General features: G+C 28.9%; 3 protein-coding genes across 21 annotated transcripts in view; 1 reads left to right on the forward strand and 2 right to left on the reverse strand.

The window, feature by feature from the left end:
- The window catches only part of LOC103574903 (glutamate-gated chloride channel), a 75,599-nt gene that overhangs the window by 2,549 nt on the left and 52,298 nt on the right, over nucleotides 1–20,752 (forward strand). For 17 of the 19 annotated variants that reach the window (XM_053738691.1, XM_053738696.1, XM_053738694.1 and 14 more), the window contains exon 1: nucleotides 297–366. The exons of the other annotated variants lie outside the window; for them this stretch is intronic. The gene's annotated coding sequence lies outside the window, so the exon portion shown is untranslated. Of the gene's footprint in view, nucleotides 1–296; nucleotides 367–20,752 lie in introns of those variants that run through there. 19 annotated transcript variants of the gene reach the window in all.
- The window catches only part of LOC103570336 (uncharacterized), a 55,371-nt gene continuing 39,710 nt past the window's right edge, over nucleotides 5,092–20,752 (reverse strand). Inside the window, exons 3-7 of the mRNA XM_053738626.1 lie at nucleotides 8,409–8,527; nucleotides 7,344–8,074; nucleotides 5,992–6,187; nucleotides 5,657–5,919; nucleotides 5,092–5,591 (exon numbers count right to left, since the gene is read on the reverse strand). Of these exons, the coding sequence (XP_053594601.1) occupies nucleotides 5,112–5,591; nucleotides 5,657–5,919; nucleotides 5,992–6,187; nucleotides 7,344–8,074; nucleotides 8,409–8,457 (1,719 nt within the window). The 5' untranslated portion in view covers nucleotides 8,458–8,527 and the 3' untranslated portion in view covers nucleotides 5,092–5,111. The remainder of the gene's footprint in view (nucleotides 5,592–5,656; nucleotides 5,920–5,991; nucleotides 6,188–7,343; nucleotides 8,075–8,408; nucleotides 8,528–20,752) is intronic.
- LOC128667655 (trypsin-1-like) lies at nucleotides 10,703–12,830 on the reverse strand. The gene is made up of 2 exons (XM_053738711.1): nucleotides 12,494–12,830; nucleotides 10,703–11,537 (listed from the first exon to the last, which is right to left on the reverse strand). The coding sequence occupies exons 1-2, from the start codon at nucleotides 12,537–12,539 to the stop codon at nucleotides 10,807–10,809; spliced, it is 777 nt and encodes a 258-aa protein (XP_053594686.1). The 5' UTR covers nucleotides 12,540–12,830; the 3' UTR covers nucleotides 10,703–10,806.

Consider the following 20,752-nt stretch of genomic DNA (forward strand, 5'->3'; position numbering starts at 1 on the left):
TGAGAATTCACCCTCTCAGTGTTTCACTCACCGCGAACCTTTGAGGATCTCTCGCATGTTAAAATATTATTTGTTACGCATATTATAAATTCAAATAAAAAAAAAAAAAAAAAACAAACAAAAATAAATAGATACGTAAACAAATAAAAATTAAGTAAAGACAATTATCGTTATAATTATGCTCGAGTTCTTATACTCACATAATTAAAAAAAAAAAAAAAAAAAAATAGTTTTCAAAGTGCATTTGTATGTTTATTTAGTTTTTAAATAATTTTATAAAAACAGTATTAAAATAATTAGTAATGCGATAGAAGAATAAATTCAAATTTTAGTGTCACAGGATTCGATAATTTTTAATCAGCTTCGGTGAGTATTGATAATTAAATAAATAATCAATTAATTAATTAATGCGATTGTTTTACATTATGGTTAACGCGCAAGTACGTCATATTTATGTTAAACAATACATATATGAGTATTGTAAAAAGTATATAATATTCAAAAGTAAATAGAAAAATCAATAGTTAAAATACAATTTAAATACAACCTGATTTATTTTAACAAAATTCATTTTTTATATATAAGCATGCGCACATTTTTACATAGATCGCAATTTATTGATGAATCGATTTTACTTTATTTACTTTTAATTTATTACTTTTAAATAGATCACTCATATTTTATAAATTAGGTTAAAACTTTTTTTTTTTTTTTTTTTTTTTTTTTTTTATGATCCTGAAGTTAGTCATGATTGTGAAGTTAGCAGACAATTAGTAATTTTTGGATTCCTTTTTTAACAAAAAAATTACGAAAAAAAGTAGAAAAATGCACATTTAGAAAATTTTAAAAACTACAAGTGCAATTTTTTCAAATATTTTTTTTTTTTTTATAATTTATCGGAAAAAAAAATCAAACAATTATTAGACGTCAGCTAACTTCAGTATCATAAGCTAGTTGACGTCTAGTAATTTTTGCACTTTTTTTTAAAAAAATGAATTACAAAAAAAAGTATTTTAAAAAATTGCACTTATAGTTTACTACATTTTTTACATGTGAATATTATTAATTTTTTTTTTTTTTTTTTTCGTTAAAAAAACAAGTCGAAATTTTTCGATTGCATGCTAACTTCAGGATCCTCTTTTCAAAATTGATTAATATAATTTTTTTGGAAAATTTTTTTTATTTTTAATAATAAAATTATATGACTGAAAGTAGTAGACATTAGATTTTTTTTTTAATTAAAGAAAAAAAAATCAAAATGAATCTGAATTTTAAATGGAACTGAAGTTAGTAGACAATTTATAATTTTTAAATTTATTTTCTAACAGATCAATTACAAAAAAAAAAAACCAAAAATATGCACATGTAGAAAATTAAAAAATCTGCAAGTGCAATTTTTGAAAAACTTTTTTTTTTTATAATTCATCGTTAAAAAAAAAATTATTAAGGTGGCTAACTTCAGTATCATAAATTTTTATAAATTTTTTTGTGTATAATTTTGAAAATTTATTTTAATGACAAATAACTTGTGAATGATAACATAAAAATTATCGGATGTTTGCTACCAGCATCATAAAATTTTGTTTTATATTTTTTGTCACGATATGAGTTGTGAAAATTATTAATTTACAAAAGTTATGAAATTCCAACTTTTTTAAACTCGTGAGATAAAAACTGTTCTGCATTAGAATTATTTATTTTATAACATCTCGTTTTTACTCGAAGCAATTCCATTGGGCGAAATTTAGTTTTCGTTTTTTTTCTCAAATGCTAATAAAAAATAAAATGATATCACCAAATACGTAAATTTCAAATATTTCAAGGAAAATATATTTTTCCAAAATATTTGACACGAATTTTACAAATATAGTTTACTATTTTCGACATTTATTTAAATTGCAATAAAAAACATTTTCTCTTTTTATTTTCTGGAACATTCGATTTAACAAAAGGCCGCTCGAACTTATAGACAGAAAAAAAACTTTATAAAATATGTAGGCTTGTATTAAACTTATATTTATTAATTATTTTATGACACACATTTAAAAAAAATATGAAGATGACATTTATTGATTTAACAATAATCTATTTTTAAAAAATAACATAAAGACATTAAAGTTTTATAAATTACTGGTACTTGTAATTTTTTTTGGACACATTCAAAAATTGTGTTAAAATTAACATAATCTGTGTGTTAGAAACAGTCCATGTTATGTTTATTTTCTAACACCATCTGTGTTAAAATTGCAACTCAAAAGTAGACATCTATAAAATGTCAATTTCACTTTTTATTTTTCTAATAATTCTTCCGTGACTCGATTGAGTTTTTAACATAAATTTTGTGTTAATTTTAAAGTAACACTTAATAAATGTTAATAATTACAATTTTTGTGCTAAGTAACATTTTTAAAGTGTTAAATAGTAGGTCCATTTAAAATTTTAAAGTAACACAGTGAAATGTGTTAATTTAACACAAAAAAAAAATTAACATACATCTAAAAAAAAAGTTGTAAAAATTAACACAAAACTGTGTATCAGAACAATATTTTACACAAATTTTAGTCATTTTAACATTATTCATTTGTGTAAAAAAAAATAACACAAATGTTAATATTCTATAACTGGTTCCAAAACTTTTACACATTAAAGTTTTATCTGCAACATACGTAAAGCGCTGATTTAACATTTTTGTTTGTGTTATTTTGATACTTTTATAATAAAATTTATGTATAAGCTTACAAGTGACTACGGTAAATTTAACACATTTTTAGTGTGACTCAATGAATTAACACGTGCTCAATGTCAAAGTTTTATTTTACAATTGTTAACACTTGATTGGATAGTATCTTAGTAATGTTATTTTTGTTTTTATAAAAATTTTTTTGTGTTAAAAATGAATTTTCAATCAGGGTTTTAAATTTAAAATCGGCTTCTTAGTTTTCAATTATGGTTTCAAATTTAACATCTCTAGGATATTAATTTTCAATGAAGATTTTAAAATTAAAGTCTGGATATTGAATTTCCAAACACAGACTTAAATTTCCAATAGTCGGTTTCGAATTTTGATAGTCAATTCTATGAAAAATTTAATTTCAAAAATATTTGAATTAAAAATTTAAATCCATTTCTTGTAATTTAACAATAGAGTATTCTAGCTGTAATTTAATGTAAACTTTTTAACACAGACTTTCTTTACACAAATACGAAAATTTTTTGACTGTGGACTGTTTTAACACATAACAGATACACAGTATACTTTACTGCGTGCAACAACAAAAATACTACTACCCGGATAAGATGTGATAGTAATAAATGGTTGTACAGAATGAGTGCACTAGGATATCTTGACAAATGGCGCGAGGTTAAAGTGCTTTGTCCTTTTGTTTTATATCATCACACATATGAGTCTAACGGCTCTTTATGTTGTAGCTTCTTTTATTGTTACACTCTCATTAAATTTTTTACATTCAACAGATTGTTATTTTAGTTCTTTATTATTATTATTATTTTTTTTTTAATTGTTTTAGGCTTTTACGACAAGTGAAAAATGACACAAAGAGTTGCTTTAAAAAAGTATCATATATTTCTTGCAGTACAATCCCTTTATAATATTTTTCTTTCGAGCACAACAAGTTGATTCACAGTAGAAAAAGCTTTTGTATAGTCCGGCGTGGCATATTGTGGTTACTTTTTTTTTACATTAAATGTCAGATAATTACTTATGGGTCATGACACCATCGTCAATCTTGTTCAATTTTTGAGGGTGTTATTAAAATGTAAATTAATAATCTGTTGGAATTTAGATTTTTTTCAATAATTATTTTTTCAAAAACGATAGAGAATTTTTTAAACATTTTATTTTTTTATAATTTGTGTCCAGTGCCAGAGGATGAGTTTTTTAAGTTGGAAATTTTAAATTCGAATTCTTTATTTTTTTAAGTCGCGTTAGACAAATATATTTTAAAATTTATACAAAATCCATTCGATCAGAGGTGAGAGAATATTTTTTTAACATTTTCTAATATTTTTATGTCGAGTTGATAACTAATTAAAGAAGTGGTTGAGTAGTTTCAAAGTTACAGGATCTTAATAAATTAGCAGTCAAAGTTTTCCGTACGATTTCAAACTACGGGTCATGTCAGACCTCGCCTACGATTCGAGCAGCCAATTTCACCCTAGTCTGAAATCGTTTCGTTTCATCCCTTGTCACTGTATTAGATAGATTGAAATTTTCATAGCCTTAATTTTGATGCGAAAATTTCAAATTTGTCTATGACATTTGAATTATTTGAATATATTTTAGTAAAAAAGAATGAATTGGAAAATTTTTCCATTTCATTAAAGGTACAGTCAATTAATCAAAAGTAAAGATAGAACCTTTTATCGTAATACATAAAATATTGCCATTAGTAATGAACCAAAGGAAAATATTTAATTGAAAATCGATTCTACATCAGTCTTTTGGAACAAGAAATTTATAGAATTTAAGATTCAGAAATTGTTACGAAAATACTTCGAAGTACTGAGACGCTGGCATCAGTTGGCCGAGTTCCAGTCTCTATTCCAGATAAAGTCGTGTCGTCGTGATAGGAATTTTTACAAGAGACCAAAATACGTGAGTCAAATTGAGAGAGTTGGTGAGACATTCCTCACAACTCAGTCAAAAAAAGTGTAGATAAAAAAAAGTTTTTAAAAAATCGACAATATAGTGAATAGTCAAGTATTTATATTGATTTGTAGGATTCATTCATTCAATTAATTAATTACATAAGAATCAATTATGTGATGTCACTGCCTGGGGTCTAGATATTTTTCGTCTGACTGCCTGTTCTGTATCCGCAGATCCAGTACAAAAAAATTATAAAATTATAAATCGTTCGACGTCACATCTCAGGTTACCCTAGCGAACGTCTTCGAGACCCGGGTCTCATTCCTCGTCATGAGTTTAGACTACGACTGACCAAAGTTATATATAATACTTTTATACATGGTTGTTATTTGATAACTAATTTAATTAATTAGAATAATTCAGAACGTTACATGAGTAAAAATTTATTAACAGAATCAACAGTAAAAAAACTAGACTAACAATCGGTAAATTATATTATAATTTACATGGCCATTTTATCATCTATCCAATCGCGAAAACTCGCAACTTCAGTGTAAACTCCAGGATACCCTGGACGAGCACATCCATTCCCCCAGGATACTATTCCAGCAAGACGACCTTGGATAGTCAAAGGACCACCAGAATCTCCTTGACAAGCGTCTTTACCACCTTCTGGATAGGCTGCACAAATTTGGCCCTCTGGAAGTCCTCCAAATGAAATGTAAGCATCATGACATTCTTTTTTGCTGATTATTGGCACGTCGACAGTATTTAGAACTTCAGGAGTAGAACCACCTTCTACAGTAGCACCCCATCCAGTGATTGTCGAATGAATTCCTTCGATAGCTTCTTCTCGGAATTCGAAAAGATCAATTGGCTGACGGAACTCATCGACATCAAAAGGTGTCGATAATTTCAATAGTGCGACATCGTTTATTGGGATTCCATAGCGATTCGTTTTGAAATTTTCGTGTACTATAATCTGATAAGATGAGTTAAATTAACGGAACTGTTAACATTGAAAACAAAGAACACAGTATAAATTACCTTTGAAACACCATGAAGAGTTCCGCCACTACCTTTTGTTGATGTTCCGGCACGAACCTCGATTGCGCTGGCAGAATAAACTGCGCAATGAGCAGCAGTAAGTACCCAATCTTCGGCAACTATCGTACCACCACAGAAAGCAAAACCGTAAACCTGAAGAGATACTTGATGAGGTACTTCTTTGACATCCGTTGGCTTTCCACCGACAATACGCCCGTGAGGAGTGAAAGGGTTAATTCGCGGATACCAATGGATTGCATTTGCTGGAATTAATACGTTTTGTAATGTTTTTTTGCAAAAATACGTTTATATATATCTGAACAATATATACTTACCAAATCCAAAAGCCAATAAGGCAGCAGAGAAAACAAACTTGAACATTCTCTTCGGTGGTCTGCTTACTGTTTGCTGTTTCGAAGATTTCATCGCATATTTATACGAAATTATGAATCGATATGACTTATGATTTTCTCGTTGTAATACGATAGCTCGTTGATTCATATCGAGGAATAATTTCCAGTGATAAAATATGATAGACCACAGGTCATTTAATTAATTATTTTTAATCAAACAAAGAAAATATTCAATTTTACACGTTTTTAATCAACGTTACGAAAAATTTCAATGCTAATTGCGTTTTTTTTAAGCAAAATCTTATCTTGGCGAGGCAATGATGATGATAGTATATCTTGTGATTATGCTTTAATAGATTAAAGATTAATATTTTTTTTTGTGTATAAATACTAAAGTTTTAAGACAATTGGTAATTAATTCGAAGATGCGTTAATAAATTTTGATTTATTTTTTATTGTACAATTTTTCTGCATACAATAATAGCATACACTTCAGAAAGAACGTCACTAATAAAAGACGTCTTATTTGAGAAAATTGACGGTAATTCGCAGTATATATTGCACACTTTGAACGCGAAGCATAAGTGATCTACTGTTACCAAACTCAAAAATGTACATTCCGAGTCAAAATTTCAGTTCTCGTGAAATACTGCTAAGTCAGACGTATTCTAGAACCTAAAATTTATTCAAAAAAATAATCCTGATTTTTTACTGTTAATAGTCTTCTTTCGAATCGCGAGTTATTCATACAAATATTGCGGAATTTTAATTTCGGCGAACTCGGTTCTAAAAAAAGTTTTTTTCTACTCTTTATTTATTCAAAAATAGATCGAAACTAGAAAATTTTACACTTTAATTTCCTAATAAAACTCGTGAAAAATTCCTATTTCTTCTTTTAAAAATTATCGTTTATCTCTAAATCATTACTCCTAAACTTAAAATTTAAATTATCCAACTTTCATATCTTTTTATTGTAGTGTTATATAATAATATTCATAACATTATATACTATACAAGTAATCACAAAAGTTTATTACATTTTTGCGCTGCCGATCAATATCTTAACGAGCAAAAATATGCAAGAGAAGCGATGATTTGATAAAAATTACTATTCAGAATACTGAATTCGTATCGTTTAGAAGCTTACCAATATTTTTTCCAATGCAAACATTACCGCTTTTGTCACCGTCGTTGTATATAATCATCAGATAACTCAAGAGTCAACCGAGCTATGAATAATAAAGTTATATCTTTAAAATTTTCAACAAATATCAGAATAAGTAAAATGCAGTATTGAAAAAATTTTTCATTTTATCAACATAAAGTAAACATTAGATTCCAGTAATTGATTTAATCCAATCGCGGTAATATTGAACTTCTGTATAAACTCCAGGATTTCCTGGTAGAGCACATCCGACTCCCCAAGATACAATACCAACAAGTCGTCTATCGACGACCATTGGTCCACCGGAATCACCTTGACAGCTGTCTTTGCCACCTTCTGGCGCCATTGCACAAATTACGCCATGGTCTGGGATATCAGCAAACTCGTAAGCCTTTCGACAACTTTTAATACTAATAATAGGAACGGATACTGCTTGAAGTCGTCCACTGATGGGGAATTTTTTCGTCACACCCCAGCCGGTGACAACAGAATATGCTCCGATTTTAACTTTTTCACCTTGATCAGGCAGCTCTATTATCTGACAAGTTTCATCAAAGACAAATGGTTTCCGCACATGAACCAAAGAAATATCTTTTGCTGGCACATCATAATGATCACTATAATCATGATAATTAATTATTTTGTCAACTTCGTAGACGTTTCCGTCACGATCATCCCACACAGAACCAGCACGAATTGAATACTTGCGTTGAGGAAGTTGGGTACAATGAGCAGCCGTAAGAACCCAATTGTTCGATATTATACTGCCTCCGCACCAATGACGTCCTCGAAGTTGAACACTTACTTGATAAGGTACTTCCTCAATATTAACATCTTCTCCACCAACAATACGGCTATTTGACCAATCCCGTGGAAAATTATTTGGATACCCTGTTATTACTGGAAACGATGAAAAGATTTTAGTTTTCCTCTTCATGTTTTTTTGTGGAAGAATTTTTCTTTGGAAAAATATTTGTTTGTCATTCTTGTCAGTTCAATAGACGATGAAAATACTGTTCGCGTGGAAAAGTTAAAAAAAAAAAAACATTTTACTGACGAAAAAAAATTTACTTTACTATCTAATAAAATTTACGGTATATTACACAAAAATTGCTTTCATATAAGGAAATAAGAGTACTATTATTTTAACTCATATCTGAATATTTTATAGTACATCTATTAGTAGGGTAATTTATGTGAAAATAAAAAAAGTTGTTTGTGAATATAGGCTTACCTACTGCTAAGCCAGCCAAGCCAAAAATTAACGCAGGATAATTGATCATTTTTATAATTAAAGCTGGTCTCACTCTGGTCTCTCTACTAAACTCAATCGTTATTTATACTTCCAAGTCACTAAATAATATACTTAGATTAATTTATTTTCGTTATTTTTATCTCAACACTCCATTTATTATCATTTGATCGGTTTTTTTACATAATATGCTAAATGATTTTATCAGAGTTATTGTAAATAAAAATCGAAAAGAGTTTGATAGTAGGATTTTTTAATCATTTATATCTTAGTTGCTACCACGTGTAGCCTTATCACATTAATGGAATTTCCGATGAGACTTCCTAGAATTTTAAATGTTTACATTTTACTTCTAGAAATTAAGTAATTTTGGGGGGTTTCACTGACCTTAAACATTGAAACTTAAAATTTCAAGTCCATGTTATGAAAAATGGATTATTATGACTTTGCTTGAATCATGTATGATCATTTTTGCCCCTTTATGCTTGATCGAGAATGACTGTGCATTTATTATATGTGATCATGCCTGAATCATGCATGGTCATGCCTAATTCATTCATGATCAAGCATGCTGATTTTTTCCCGTATGTATAATAATATATGATTGAGTATAACTTTGCATAGATCAGACATGGTCATGTATCATGCAAAGTCATAATGATACATGACTGAATGTAACTTTGCCCGAATTCTGCGTGATCAAGCATGACATTAGATGAATCGTGCGTAGTTATATATGATCATGCATAATTTATATCTGCTTATGATTAGCTTCGTATGAATCATGCATGTTCGGCCTTGTCTCAATTATGCATAATCAAACATGATCATGCATTCCGATTTATTCCATGGTTCCTCCGAAGTTTAGCTACTCTCTAAAAATGAATCAGTGAAATTCACTTAAAATTAGTGAATATTCACTGGGAACCAGCTATAAGTATACCACTGGTTGAATTAGTGGTATTCTATAGCTGTAGAAATAGTGACTATCCACTGGTTCGCGAGAATTTCACTAATTCATTTTTAGAGAGTAAGCAATTTTTAAACAAAAAATAATATGTTTTGTATCAAAAATAGTGTCTTATTTGAAAAATGATAGTTGACAAAGTCATTTTACTAATAAAATATATGGGAGTACTATATTAATAGGAAACTGGTAATCGGGTATTTTACCCTACATAGTATACATATTTCTAGTCCTCTTATCGTGATACTTTGAGTAGCATCTAATAACAAGACTACTATCATAGTCCACTAGACACGATAATGATAAGCCGTTAGCTGCATTTAACTTTAGTATTGTAATGAGAGTCGTCGTACTAGGATACAGTGATATTGGACTTGCCTACTTTTTGCTACTTACTATCAAGACTCATCATTATCTTCAGTATATATTTTTGCCAGTTAATGGCTTAACTATTCAATGATGAGATAAATACCCGTACATTAAAAATATACATTTTTGCAGTATATTCATAAAAAAATCCTAGTTCTTTATATTCGACATTCTCATCATTTTTTGATTTTATAAAATTCATGATTATTTTGCACACCTCGGAAGCGAAGCGGAGAGCTTGAACTTTACTATCGACCTGTCAAGGTTAGACAACTCACTCAAATTAAATCGCGTTTATTATTTTTATACCGTACTAACACGTTATAAAAAGCCCCACCCGCTAATTCTTGTTAGAAAAACTGCTATATAGATCATGTAGGAAACCCTGTAAGAAAATGAAACGGATTTTGTACATGATCTTTTAGAATCCTTACAGGAATCTTATAAGATTCTTACTGGAATCCTATAAGTTTTTCAAGCATAAATTTGTATTCCAAGTTTTGTAAATGGTATTTATATATACATATATGAGAACTAGTTCGACTAGAGCTGGTAATGCTTCAGGGTAATAAGACAATTGTAATCAGAAATTTTTTTTATTAGCAAATATATTTACGGTGTCTAGAAATAGAAGGGAAAATTTATCACCCCGAGCAGTGTAACCACTTAAATATTTTTACCATCATACTTTTTTTTTATTCAGTTCATTTAAACCCCCAGTCTCATTTTGTTCCAGTTCTCTTATTCAAAAGAAATAATTCAAGTAACACCGGTTTAAAAAAAAAAAGAACTTTTTTTTACTTTAAATTTGCGCTAAATTTCGCGGAGTAACTAATTTACTTCCTTACCTCCTGTTTCGCAAATAAAAATTAAAAAAAAAAATTTAATTGGTTCGAAGGATTTACGATTAAATAATTATACATTGTTAATTATATTCAAATACTTTTGGTCATGTATAAATTTATTTAGCGTTAAATAGGTACTAATTAAAGTCAAATATATTACAATTTTAATGATAATTAAATAAATAGTTTGAAATAATAATTAAATTCCAGTCTTGTTCTTAATCCAAGATCGGAAAGCTGCAACCTCAGTATAAACACCAGGGTATTCTGGACGAGCACATCCGATTCCCCAAGATGTTAGTCCAGCAAGACGTCCTTCAATAGCTAAAGGACCGCCAGAATCTCCTTGACAAGCGTCTTTACCACCCTCTGGATAAGCCGCACAAATTTCATTATCCGGAATCCCCCCGTACTTGGAATAATTATCATTGCACTGTGCTTTTGAAATAATTGGCACATCAACAGTTTGTAAATTATCAGGATACCCATTAAAGGTATTTCCCCATCCTGTGATAGCGGAAATTGATCCTGGTATGGCTTCTTCATCGGCATTAAAAAGCGGAATAGGTTGTCGAGTTTCATCAAATTGAAATACTTCATTTACTCTTATTAGAGCAATATCATTTATCGGAAACCCTGATTCATCTGAACCGTAACCTTCGTGTCGGATAACTTCAGCAACTGTGTGATGAGAGCCTCCTATATTGTGGAAAGTCGTACCAGCACGAACTGTATGTGTGTTAGTACTTTGAGACACACAATGACCAGCTGTAATAATCCATTCTTTTGAAATTATACTGCCGCCACAGTTATGGCCGCCATAGACTTGTAGGCTTATTTGATAAGGAAAATCTTCAATTGTCGTATTTTCGCCTCCTATAATTCGGCCATGGAATCGTGGATTGAAAGGAAAATCCCTCAATGGATCGGCTGTAAAAAATAAATTATTATTAGTCTAGTGATCCTATATTACATTACAGTTTCTCTGAAATTGCCTGCTTTCGGGGCTGTATGGGGAATATATTTCCAAAAAATACACCCCCCCCCACTATCATACCGTTATGCTCGATTTAGTCATAGATTTTATTTTCAGATTCGACCCTCTCGAAGTGTTCGTCTTGAATCTGGCCGCAGAAAGTATTCGTGTATATAGTTATGTATATATATGTTGAGGACATATACAGAGGATTTAAAACAATTATTGACTGTCCGTTGGTGAGGGAACGACTAAACTTTAAAATGAGGGGAACGGATATTTCCAGAGTGGCCACATAGAGAGTCGACTGTATTTATTGATTGTTTTAAAGCTTACACGGAAAAAAAATTCACTTGAATTTACGATGTTGAAATTGGAATTTTTGATTGAAATAGAGCCCATATTAAAGATATTAAATAAAGAACAAGGTTATTCAGATCCATCTGCGAAATTTTGTTATTTATTTTAGTTCTGCAACGTTTCGTTGTGGTTTATAACTTCTTCAGGCAACTTGAAAATTTTTCAAAACATAGTGTTAAAATTTAGAATAGTCATTTTAGGCATTACTAGAATAGGTTAACTCACTACGTGTAAAGTAACTATTTTTACACGTAGTGATTTAACTTAGACTAGTAATGCGTAAAACGACGATCTTAAATTTGAACACTGTTGTAAAAGATTTTTAAGATGTCGTGTAGGGAGGTTGTGAATCACAACGAAATGTTGCAGAATATTTATTTTAAAAAAATTAAAAAATACTTGAAATCACTGATTAAATCCACAGCACAGTTTTATATAAATTTTAATAACGTCTATTCTAATAAATTTACTATAAACTTTTTCGAAATTTAAAATCGAAAGAATATTTACTTTTGGTCGGAAAGATAAAAAACAATGTTTACAAACTTACCAGTCACCACCGTACAAAGAATAAGCGAAATAAAAAGTTTGTACATCTTGGCTTCTCGCACAATCGGTACTGGTAATCGATTCTTGGCAACATTGATTTATATATATATCCATGCGATGATAAATCTAATGTATTTATCTTTATCACAATTAACTACTGTGTACTACTTCCTTGGATTTATTTAAACGGTGGAATTTCCAAGATTTCAAGAGGATGATTTTAAGCCTTATCAGATATTATGACGCAGTAAATTTGTGAATTTATTTAATCTAGATCGGAGCTGATTATTTGAAAGCGATGAAATTTTTTAACCGGCAAGATTATTTTCAATAATTGATAAATAAACAGACAGTTATTTATTTATTGAAAGTTTTTTTTTAAATTATACTTCAAAACTACTTGACTGGATTAATCCTGATATTTAATCAGCTTTAACTAAATATCTTTTAAAAGCCAGTTATTTTTTTTTAATTTTAATAATTTTTTGATCTCTTGAATTTCCATTTGAAGATTTTCCACTTGATCTATTAAAATAAATATACTTTCGGAAAGTTCAACTTTTTAATTGACGTATAAAAAAAATTAGTTTTAAAAAGTTTCATAACAATGAACTTTCGAACGCTAGCTATTAAAGGAAATTTAAAAAAAAAGTCTACTATTTGCTGTCTGAATTTGTTTGTTTTTAACGATAATCAAAAATTGAAGTATTCTCGGTGAATTTTTTTATACATCCAAGCTAGATTTTTTAAAAATTTATTATAAGTTTAATTTTATATGGTTCATAAATAAATCAAACTTAACTGTACAATAAAATTGATTAGATAATACCCGATGAGAATATCTCAATCAAGAAGATTAAGCGGAAAAAATTATATATGTTATCATACGCGTAATCGTAGATTAATATTATTGATGTTTTTATTTAATAAATATTCTCAGAATGTGTGTTATTGAAACAAATGTTTAGTACAGTACCAAAATATCGTTTTTGTTGAACACTCCTATAATTAAAATTCAAAATTTGATAGATTGAATTCTATATTCCATGCAAAACTATTAGATCTAATTCGAAGCCTTATGAAGCTCTGGTCAAGATTGCCTTGTTAGTTTCTAGTAAAAATTATCTTATTAGGTTATGATCAAAATTTCCTTATTAGGTTTTGGTCAGAATAACCTTATGAAGTTCTGGTCAGGCTTGCCTTATTAGGCTTTGGTCAAAATTTTTCTATTAGGTTTTGGTCAGGATTGCATTGTAAGAGTTTTGTCAGAATAACCTTATGAAGTTCTGGTCAGGGTTGCCTTATTAGGTTTTGGTCAAAATTGCCTTGTTAGTTTCTGGTCAGATTAATCTTATTAAGTTTTGGTCAGAATTTCCTTATTAGTTTTTGGTCAGGATTGCCTTGTTAGATTTTGGTCAGAATAACTTTATAAAGTTCTTGTCAGGGTTGCCTTATTGGGTTTTGATCAGGATTGCCTTGTCAGAGTTTTGTCAGAATAACCTTATGAAGTTCTGGTCAGGGTTGCCTTATTAGGTTTTGGTCAGAATTTCCTTATTAAGTTCTGGTCAGAATTGCTTTGTCAGATTTTGGTGAGAATAACCTTATGAAATTCTAGTTAGCCTTATTATTTTCTGGACAGTATTACTTATAAATCCCCTTATATGTCCTTAGTCCGAATTCCCTTATAAGACACTGGTCAAAATTGTCTTATAAGACCTTGGTCAGTATTACCGTATTATGTTTTTGCAAGGGTTATCTTATTAGGTCCTGACCAGAATTGCAGTATAACATCCTAGTAAGGATTACTGTATGAAGCCTTGTTCAGGATTGCTCTGTTAGGTTCCCAGGGTAAGCTTATTTGAGTCCATATATGGTTTTTTTTATTTCGCCTTGGGATAATAGAGTTCTTTACTTCAGAAACAAATTTGAAATCTGAAACAATTTTTTTTCATTTAAATTTATTAATTTATTTAAAAATTTTTAAAAATCCCGCTAAAATCTATAACTTTCTTATGATAATTATTATATCGAGAAATTAATAAAAAAATGATTGCTTGAGATTATAGTATCTAAAAAGTGTAGTTTCTGAACACTGTGCATTATCATTGAATTTTCTTTATCAAGTGTTATATCGAATGATTTTATCTGAGTTTTTATAAGCAAAAAAAAATTATACAGATTTTAAAAGTGAGGGTTTTTAATTAATTATTACTTGGGTACTTATGTACGCAGTCTTATCACATGAGTGGAATTTCCAATTCAACTTTCTATACTCTTGAAATTTTATAATTTGCTTTAAAATACTTCTGAAATAAAAAGGAAAATTGATTTGAATGAATAGATTGATATAATATTTCTAGCAACGAGACCGAAATATGTTATCATCACTTAGATTTAAAGAAATTTTGACATCAGTCGGTCCAATAAGTTTCGAGTTACTCAAGAAATAGAAAAAATAATGTATTTTGTGACAGGGGATGAAATAAGACGAGGGTGAGATTGGCTGTCCATGTTAAGAAGGCTGTCATTACATGGTTCGAAATTGTGTTTTATGCCACGTCGCACATGATATTTTTTGTAATTATTTATATTGAGAATATCAATATCTAAAGCTCTTCGAAACAAGATAACTTGAGATGAATTGAAACTCGTATTACCATTTCAGTCAAAATGAAAAAAGTTTCTGTCGATAGATTTAAAAATTTAATCATTCGAAATTCAGCTAAAAATACTTTTAGCGCAAAACTAGTGCGAGTAATATTCAAGTATACTCTGGACAATTTTTTTAAAGTTTTATTCGTTTATCGAAAAAACCTTAATTGCATTATTTTTCGAATTCTTATGAGTGATTTGTACTGCAATGCGAAGCTCTTACTTTCAACGTACTTTGAAACATGCACTTGACAATATTTTTTATGCTTATATCTTTTGTGTTTACTAAGTACTATGCAGTATACATATATACTTTTAAACTATGATTTCTTAACGTTATTTTCATAGTTAAAAATCTATATCACTTAGGGGTTTTACGTAATCTGTGTATTACAGAAAATTTTTGAACTATATATACAATGCTATTGTATTCAAACTCAACCATTGTGTTCGTGTTTTGCATTAAATCAATTAACCTACATATAAAGGAGACCGGGGCTAGCTTATTGAATGTATGAATACCTCAATATTATAAATGTATACAGGGAATAGTATGACGGAGCATGACGGGGTACTTTTAAAAGTTGATCAAAAAATACTATTTTTTTCATCGCCCATTTTTCATTTCTTTTAGATGTATACTCCAAGCTTGTTATAAGCAGCCGTTAGGGATTGTAGGGAAAATTTTTTCTTGGCTTTATCCTTAATATAATTTCCTGTAACAGTGCAGTAAAAATCCTATTTTTTATGACACCGAGACACAATGTAGCTTAATAATTACCAAGTAATATAGTAAACTTTTTAGTTCTTGGTTTGCTGGTGAATGTTAATGTCTTTTGTGCACAAAATGACATAGTGGCATCTTAATTGCGATAGTTTCGTCTCAAGAGTGCTGATGAACTCTTAAGAAAGGCTGATGTTGACATACCCTAACCCACAACTCTATTTCTACTAGTATGAACAGAGTCAAAACACTAGAGATCCGTTGCATTTGGTAACAACCGGAGGCGAATAGTAGCCTACTTAGTCCCGTGCACCGGGTAACTCAAGTATTTCAATTTTAACTTGTTTGAAGTTTATAATTTATTTTAGTAACTTGAGATAATTCTTTTAACACCCACCAGCTATTTTACGACAGTAAATAATTACATAATTTTTGGAAAATTAATAGTGCAGAGTTTTTTTGTCATTACTTTTTTCAACCAGTAAAGAATACAAGATACACAGTTAGAAATTTTGTGTGTTTGTGTTGAAAAATTATTTGGTTAAATTTTTTGTGTTGATTTTTAACACAGAAACCTGTTAATTCAACACAAACCTTTCGTGTTATTTTACTTGAACATATTTTTTATGTTAAATGATTAGAAAATTTAGAATGTAACACATTTCTTGTGTTATTCGAAAATTTACACAAAATTTGTGTTGTTTGACTGTACGTTCCCGCACAATTTTTCATTACTATAACCAAGCAAAGCATTGTAGCAGCATTGACTGCAGAGAAATTTGGATTATAATTTATTTACAATTAAATATATACATTTTACAATTAAATTTAGATAACTTTCATATCTTTTTGAACCGTTTCAATTGTTCGCTAAATTGACATAAGTTCTACTAAGGGTAGATCAGTATACTTGAGTTGGTTAGGTTATGTGCTTATGTTTATTAGTTGATTTTAACACGAAAAATGTTTTAAATTTACACAAATGTTCTGTTAAATGTACACAAATGTTCTGTTAAATGTACACAAATGTTCTGTTAAATGTACACAAATTTTTTGTCAAAAGAACAGATTTCATGTGTTCAATTTTATTTAACATAAAATTTGTGTTAAAGATCAACACAAACGCAATGTGTTGAATTAACACAAAAATTTTTGTAGACCGTTTGCAACACACGATTTGTGTTGACTTTAACACAAAATTTCTAACCGTATACAGTATTGATAACCCGCCATTTTGAATTTGTTACTGAGATCGTCCATTTTAGAATGCTTACTATTGTTCACTTTTTTATTCATTTTCGCTAAACATCGTAAAAAGAACGAACAAAAAATTACAATATAAAAACTATATCTCTCTATTCTTTATAAACGTGGGCTCAAAATTTTTTACAACGTACAGTGTAAACTATAATATCTGAAGTTTTTAATACAATGGCCATGTTTTTGCACTAAAAACTGTAATTTTTTCAGTGCTCTTTCTTCTGTGCCATATTATTTTTGTGAGTCATTTTTATACTGTTCTTTGTTGCTTATTATGATGTTGTCACTCATAGCCACCCTAGTACTTAAAAAAATAAGGATATATTTTTTATGATCATCCATTTAACCTTGTGATGTTTTTCAATGTTTCGAAAAAATTACAGTTTTTACATTCCGGCTATTCTATCATTCTTTTAATTATGAATAATTTGGAACAATGTTCGTCAATCAAAATTATACATGCGGCTCATCCCTTGTGTGTATATGAATAATTTATGAACTTCAAAATAATGTATTAATATAGTGTTGAAAAGTGTGATAACAACGATCGTCTGAGTAAAGTGTCAATGAGCTGGGGCAATATAAGAGGAAAATTATTCATGGAACGAATTTCCAGCCAAGATAAAATAATAAGAACTTTTTTTTTTCGTATTATGCTTACATTAAGATATTTTCGTGTCATTAACTTCACAAGACTCATAATAAAACATCTTTTTATGTATTCATGTATAAATTCAGGCGTAGTATCAAAGCGTAGATCAGGATTTAGCTTAATAAATTCACTTTTTGAAATGGAAATAATTTAAATTATTTGTGTACTTAGGAATTACTTATTTTTAATACACGGAGAAAAATAGTAAGAAAACTTTATTAAAAATCAAGGTTAATACTATTATATTTATTATACTTTGAAAATAGCGGTGTTAAAAATAGACTCAATTTAAAATTGCACGGTGTTAAAATAAAATAACACCTGTTTAGGCGGTGTAATTTGCCGCTGTTAAAATACTGGTGTTAAATCGGTGTAAAAAAAAATTCCACGTATAGAAATTATAAAAAAAATGTATTACATATAAAAAAAGGAGTCATCCGGCCTTACCCGGAATGGAAAGGTAGATTTCTTATGTAAATACAATAAAGCTACAATAGTGTAATTAATACTTATTTCGTAAGCTTAAATATGAATTTCGCGGAAATGAGTTATGCCTTATCAATTAGAAGTTATTAGAAGACTAAGCTGCAAAAATAAGCTTTTGTTATTTTTTGTAAAATTTTTGATACCATCAAATTGTTAGAAAAGATGTTTCAAAAAATCAAGTATTACAGTGAAATTCAAAGCTAGTCGCTCAAATTTTGAGATGCTTTTAACATAATCGAGTTATCATTTTCGGTTCAAAAGTTATTTTAGGATAAAGCCGGAAAATTCATTTTTATGAAAATAAAAAAAAATTTCAAAATATTTTAACACCGATAAAAAATATTACACCTTCGGTGGTGCTATTTAAACACCACTGAAGGTGTTGAAATTTAACACTGAAAATTTCAAAACCTAGACTTACCTCGTTTTTTTTTACAGTGTAGTAATAAATTTCTTGAATCACATTAGTATTTTATACTAAAATATATCGAATATTAATAAATTTTCGAGACTAGTTTTCTCCAAATATTTCTTTTAACAAATTTCTGTAAAAATTTTGAATTTTTTAGCCCGGAATTATTAATTCCCTTACTATAGAAAATTAAAATAAATATCATTAAATTTTAATGAATGAAAAAAAGAGAATTTTTTCATCATACTCTTTACTGCATACGAGTTTTTTTTCTTTTAATTTAATATTTCGACTCTCTGAAAAAAATCTCAGTAAAAAATGAACCTCATAAATCATGATACATGAAAATTAAAAGTTTTTCTCCACATTATTCATAACTTTCACGAGAACCTGATTCATTAAAAACGCAACAATCAACCCCGAAGGCCAGTTCTCTAATTTCACGTCATTTATGAACAGAAATAAATAACGACACGTTTTCAACCACTCGAACTTTTAAAATCTTCTATAGCAATGGCAAAAGTTCGTTTTTGATTTTTCTGATGAAATTCATCTGCAGAATAAAATTTTACCACTGGGTCATTGAATTAATCTCAATTAACGTTCTAAAGTTTTTATTCTCTTACATTACGATTCTTGAATTCTTTATATGAAGAAGAGAAAAAACTAAAACATTGATGTCTGATCGCATGATCAATCATTTGTTTGGAATTTAGAGATCGCGTGTTGTAAAAAAAAATAAACAAATAAAAACTAGTTCAATTCAGGTCTCTCGATCATTGTCTTTATAACTATATACTTACGGTGACATATATAATCTTTTTATAGAAATAACATAAAGAATAATAGACTAAAAAATATATATATATCACAACCGATACAAATTATTGATGATTGTTTTTAAACATGTATATAATTTTCGCTCATTCATTTTTACAGCCAAGAAAGTATTCAAATAAATGGAGGACTAAAAACTTATCAAAGCCATATATAGATATTGAAGGCCAAATAGGGAAAAAATAAGTTGAATGGCTTGCTCATGTTCATAGAAACATTGGAAAAGACGCTTGTACTGGAAGCTGAAGCGGAAACGCAGAATCCATTTGTTATTTGTTTTTCCTCTTTGGTTTTGACAGCTTTTGATAAAACTTTACGCTTCCTACCTGAAAACAATAGTTTCTATGGCCTCTGTACTTTTTTTTTTATTGTTTGAATTGTTGATTGAAAGTGTCAACGTGAACGTTGTGAATAGAGTAATCGTTTTAATTATCTATTTCCATTCAAAACCATTTTTTTTTTTAATTGCGACCAAAAAAAAATTAAATATTGTCAATTATCATCTAATAGCATCTATTAAATCAGTTTGTTTCCTGGTCAGGAAATGGTCCTGCGCAGAAGCGTTTTGAGTCAATGGAAATTTTACTGGTTTTATAACGAGAACTGGAAGAAAATGTAATTTGAAATCTTATGAGTGATTTAATCGATAGATAATTACATTTAAACTCAATAATAAATGAATTTAATAGGTGTACTAAAAAGCTGTCATATTGTGATTGCGATCGCTCGTAAAAAATATGTAGAAAATAAAAATTTTCCAAGTGAAAAGTATAAATTCATAAAAAGATAGATTTTATAAATTGAATTTATAAACTTTTAAATTAAACTGATAGCGTTCGTGAACTAAATCTTATCAGCAATAAATATAAGTTGGTAAATTCAACATCAATTTTAAAAAATCGATTTTCACCTACATAAAAAGCCATACACAGTTTGAAATTTTGTGTTAAATTCAACACAAATCGTGTGTTGCAAACGGTCTACAAAAATTTTTGTGTTAATTTAACACATTGCATTTGTGTTGATCTTTAACACAAATTTTATGTTAAATAAAATAGAACACATAAAATCTGTTCTTTTGACAGAAAATTTGTGTACATTTAACAGAACATTTGTGTAAATTTAACACATTTTTCGTGTTAAAATCAACTAGTAAACGTAAGCACATAACCTAACCAACTCAAGTATACTGATCTACCCTTAGTAGAACTTATGTCAATTTAGCGAACAATTGAAA

The sequence above is a fragment of the Microplitis demolitor genome, chromosome 4, assembly GCF_026212275.2.
Source record: "Microplitis demolitor isolate Queensland-Clemson2020A chromosome 4, iyMicDemo2.1a, whole genome shotgun sequence".
In the NCBI taxonomy this organism is placed as follows: domain Eukaryota; kingdom Metazoa; phylum Arthropoda; class Insecta; order Hymenoptera; family Braconidae; genus Microplitis; species Microplitis demolitor.

Bases quoted from the DNA above. Each gene is read 5' to 3' on its own strand.
- LOC128667655 (XM_053738711.1), bottom strand. From the start codon at position 12,539: ATGTACAAACTTTTTATTTCGCTTATTCTTTGTACGGTGGTGACTG. The intron at 11,538-12,493 runs GTAAGTTTGTAA...TATTTTTTACAG, and splicing joins TCTTTGTACGGTGGTGACTG to CCGATCCATTGAGGGATTTT.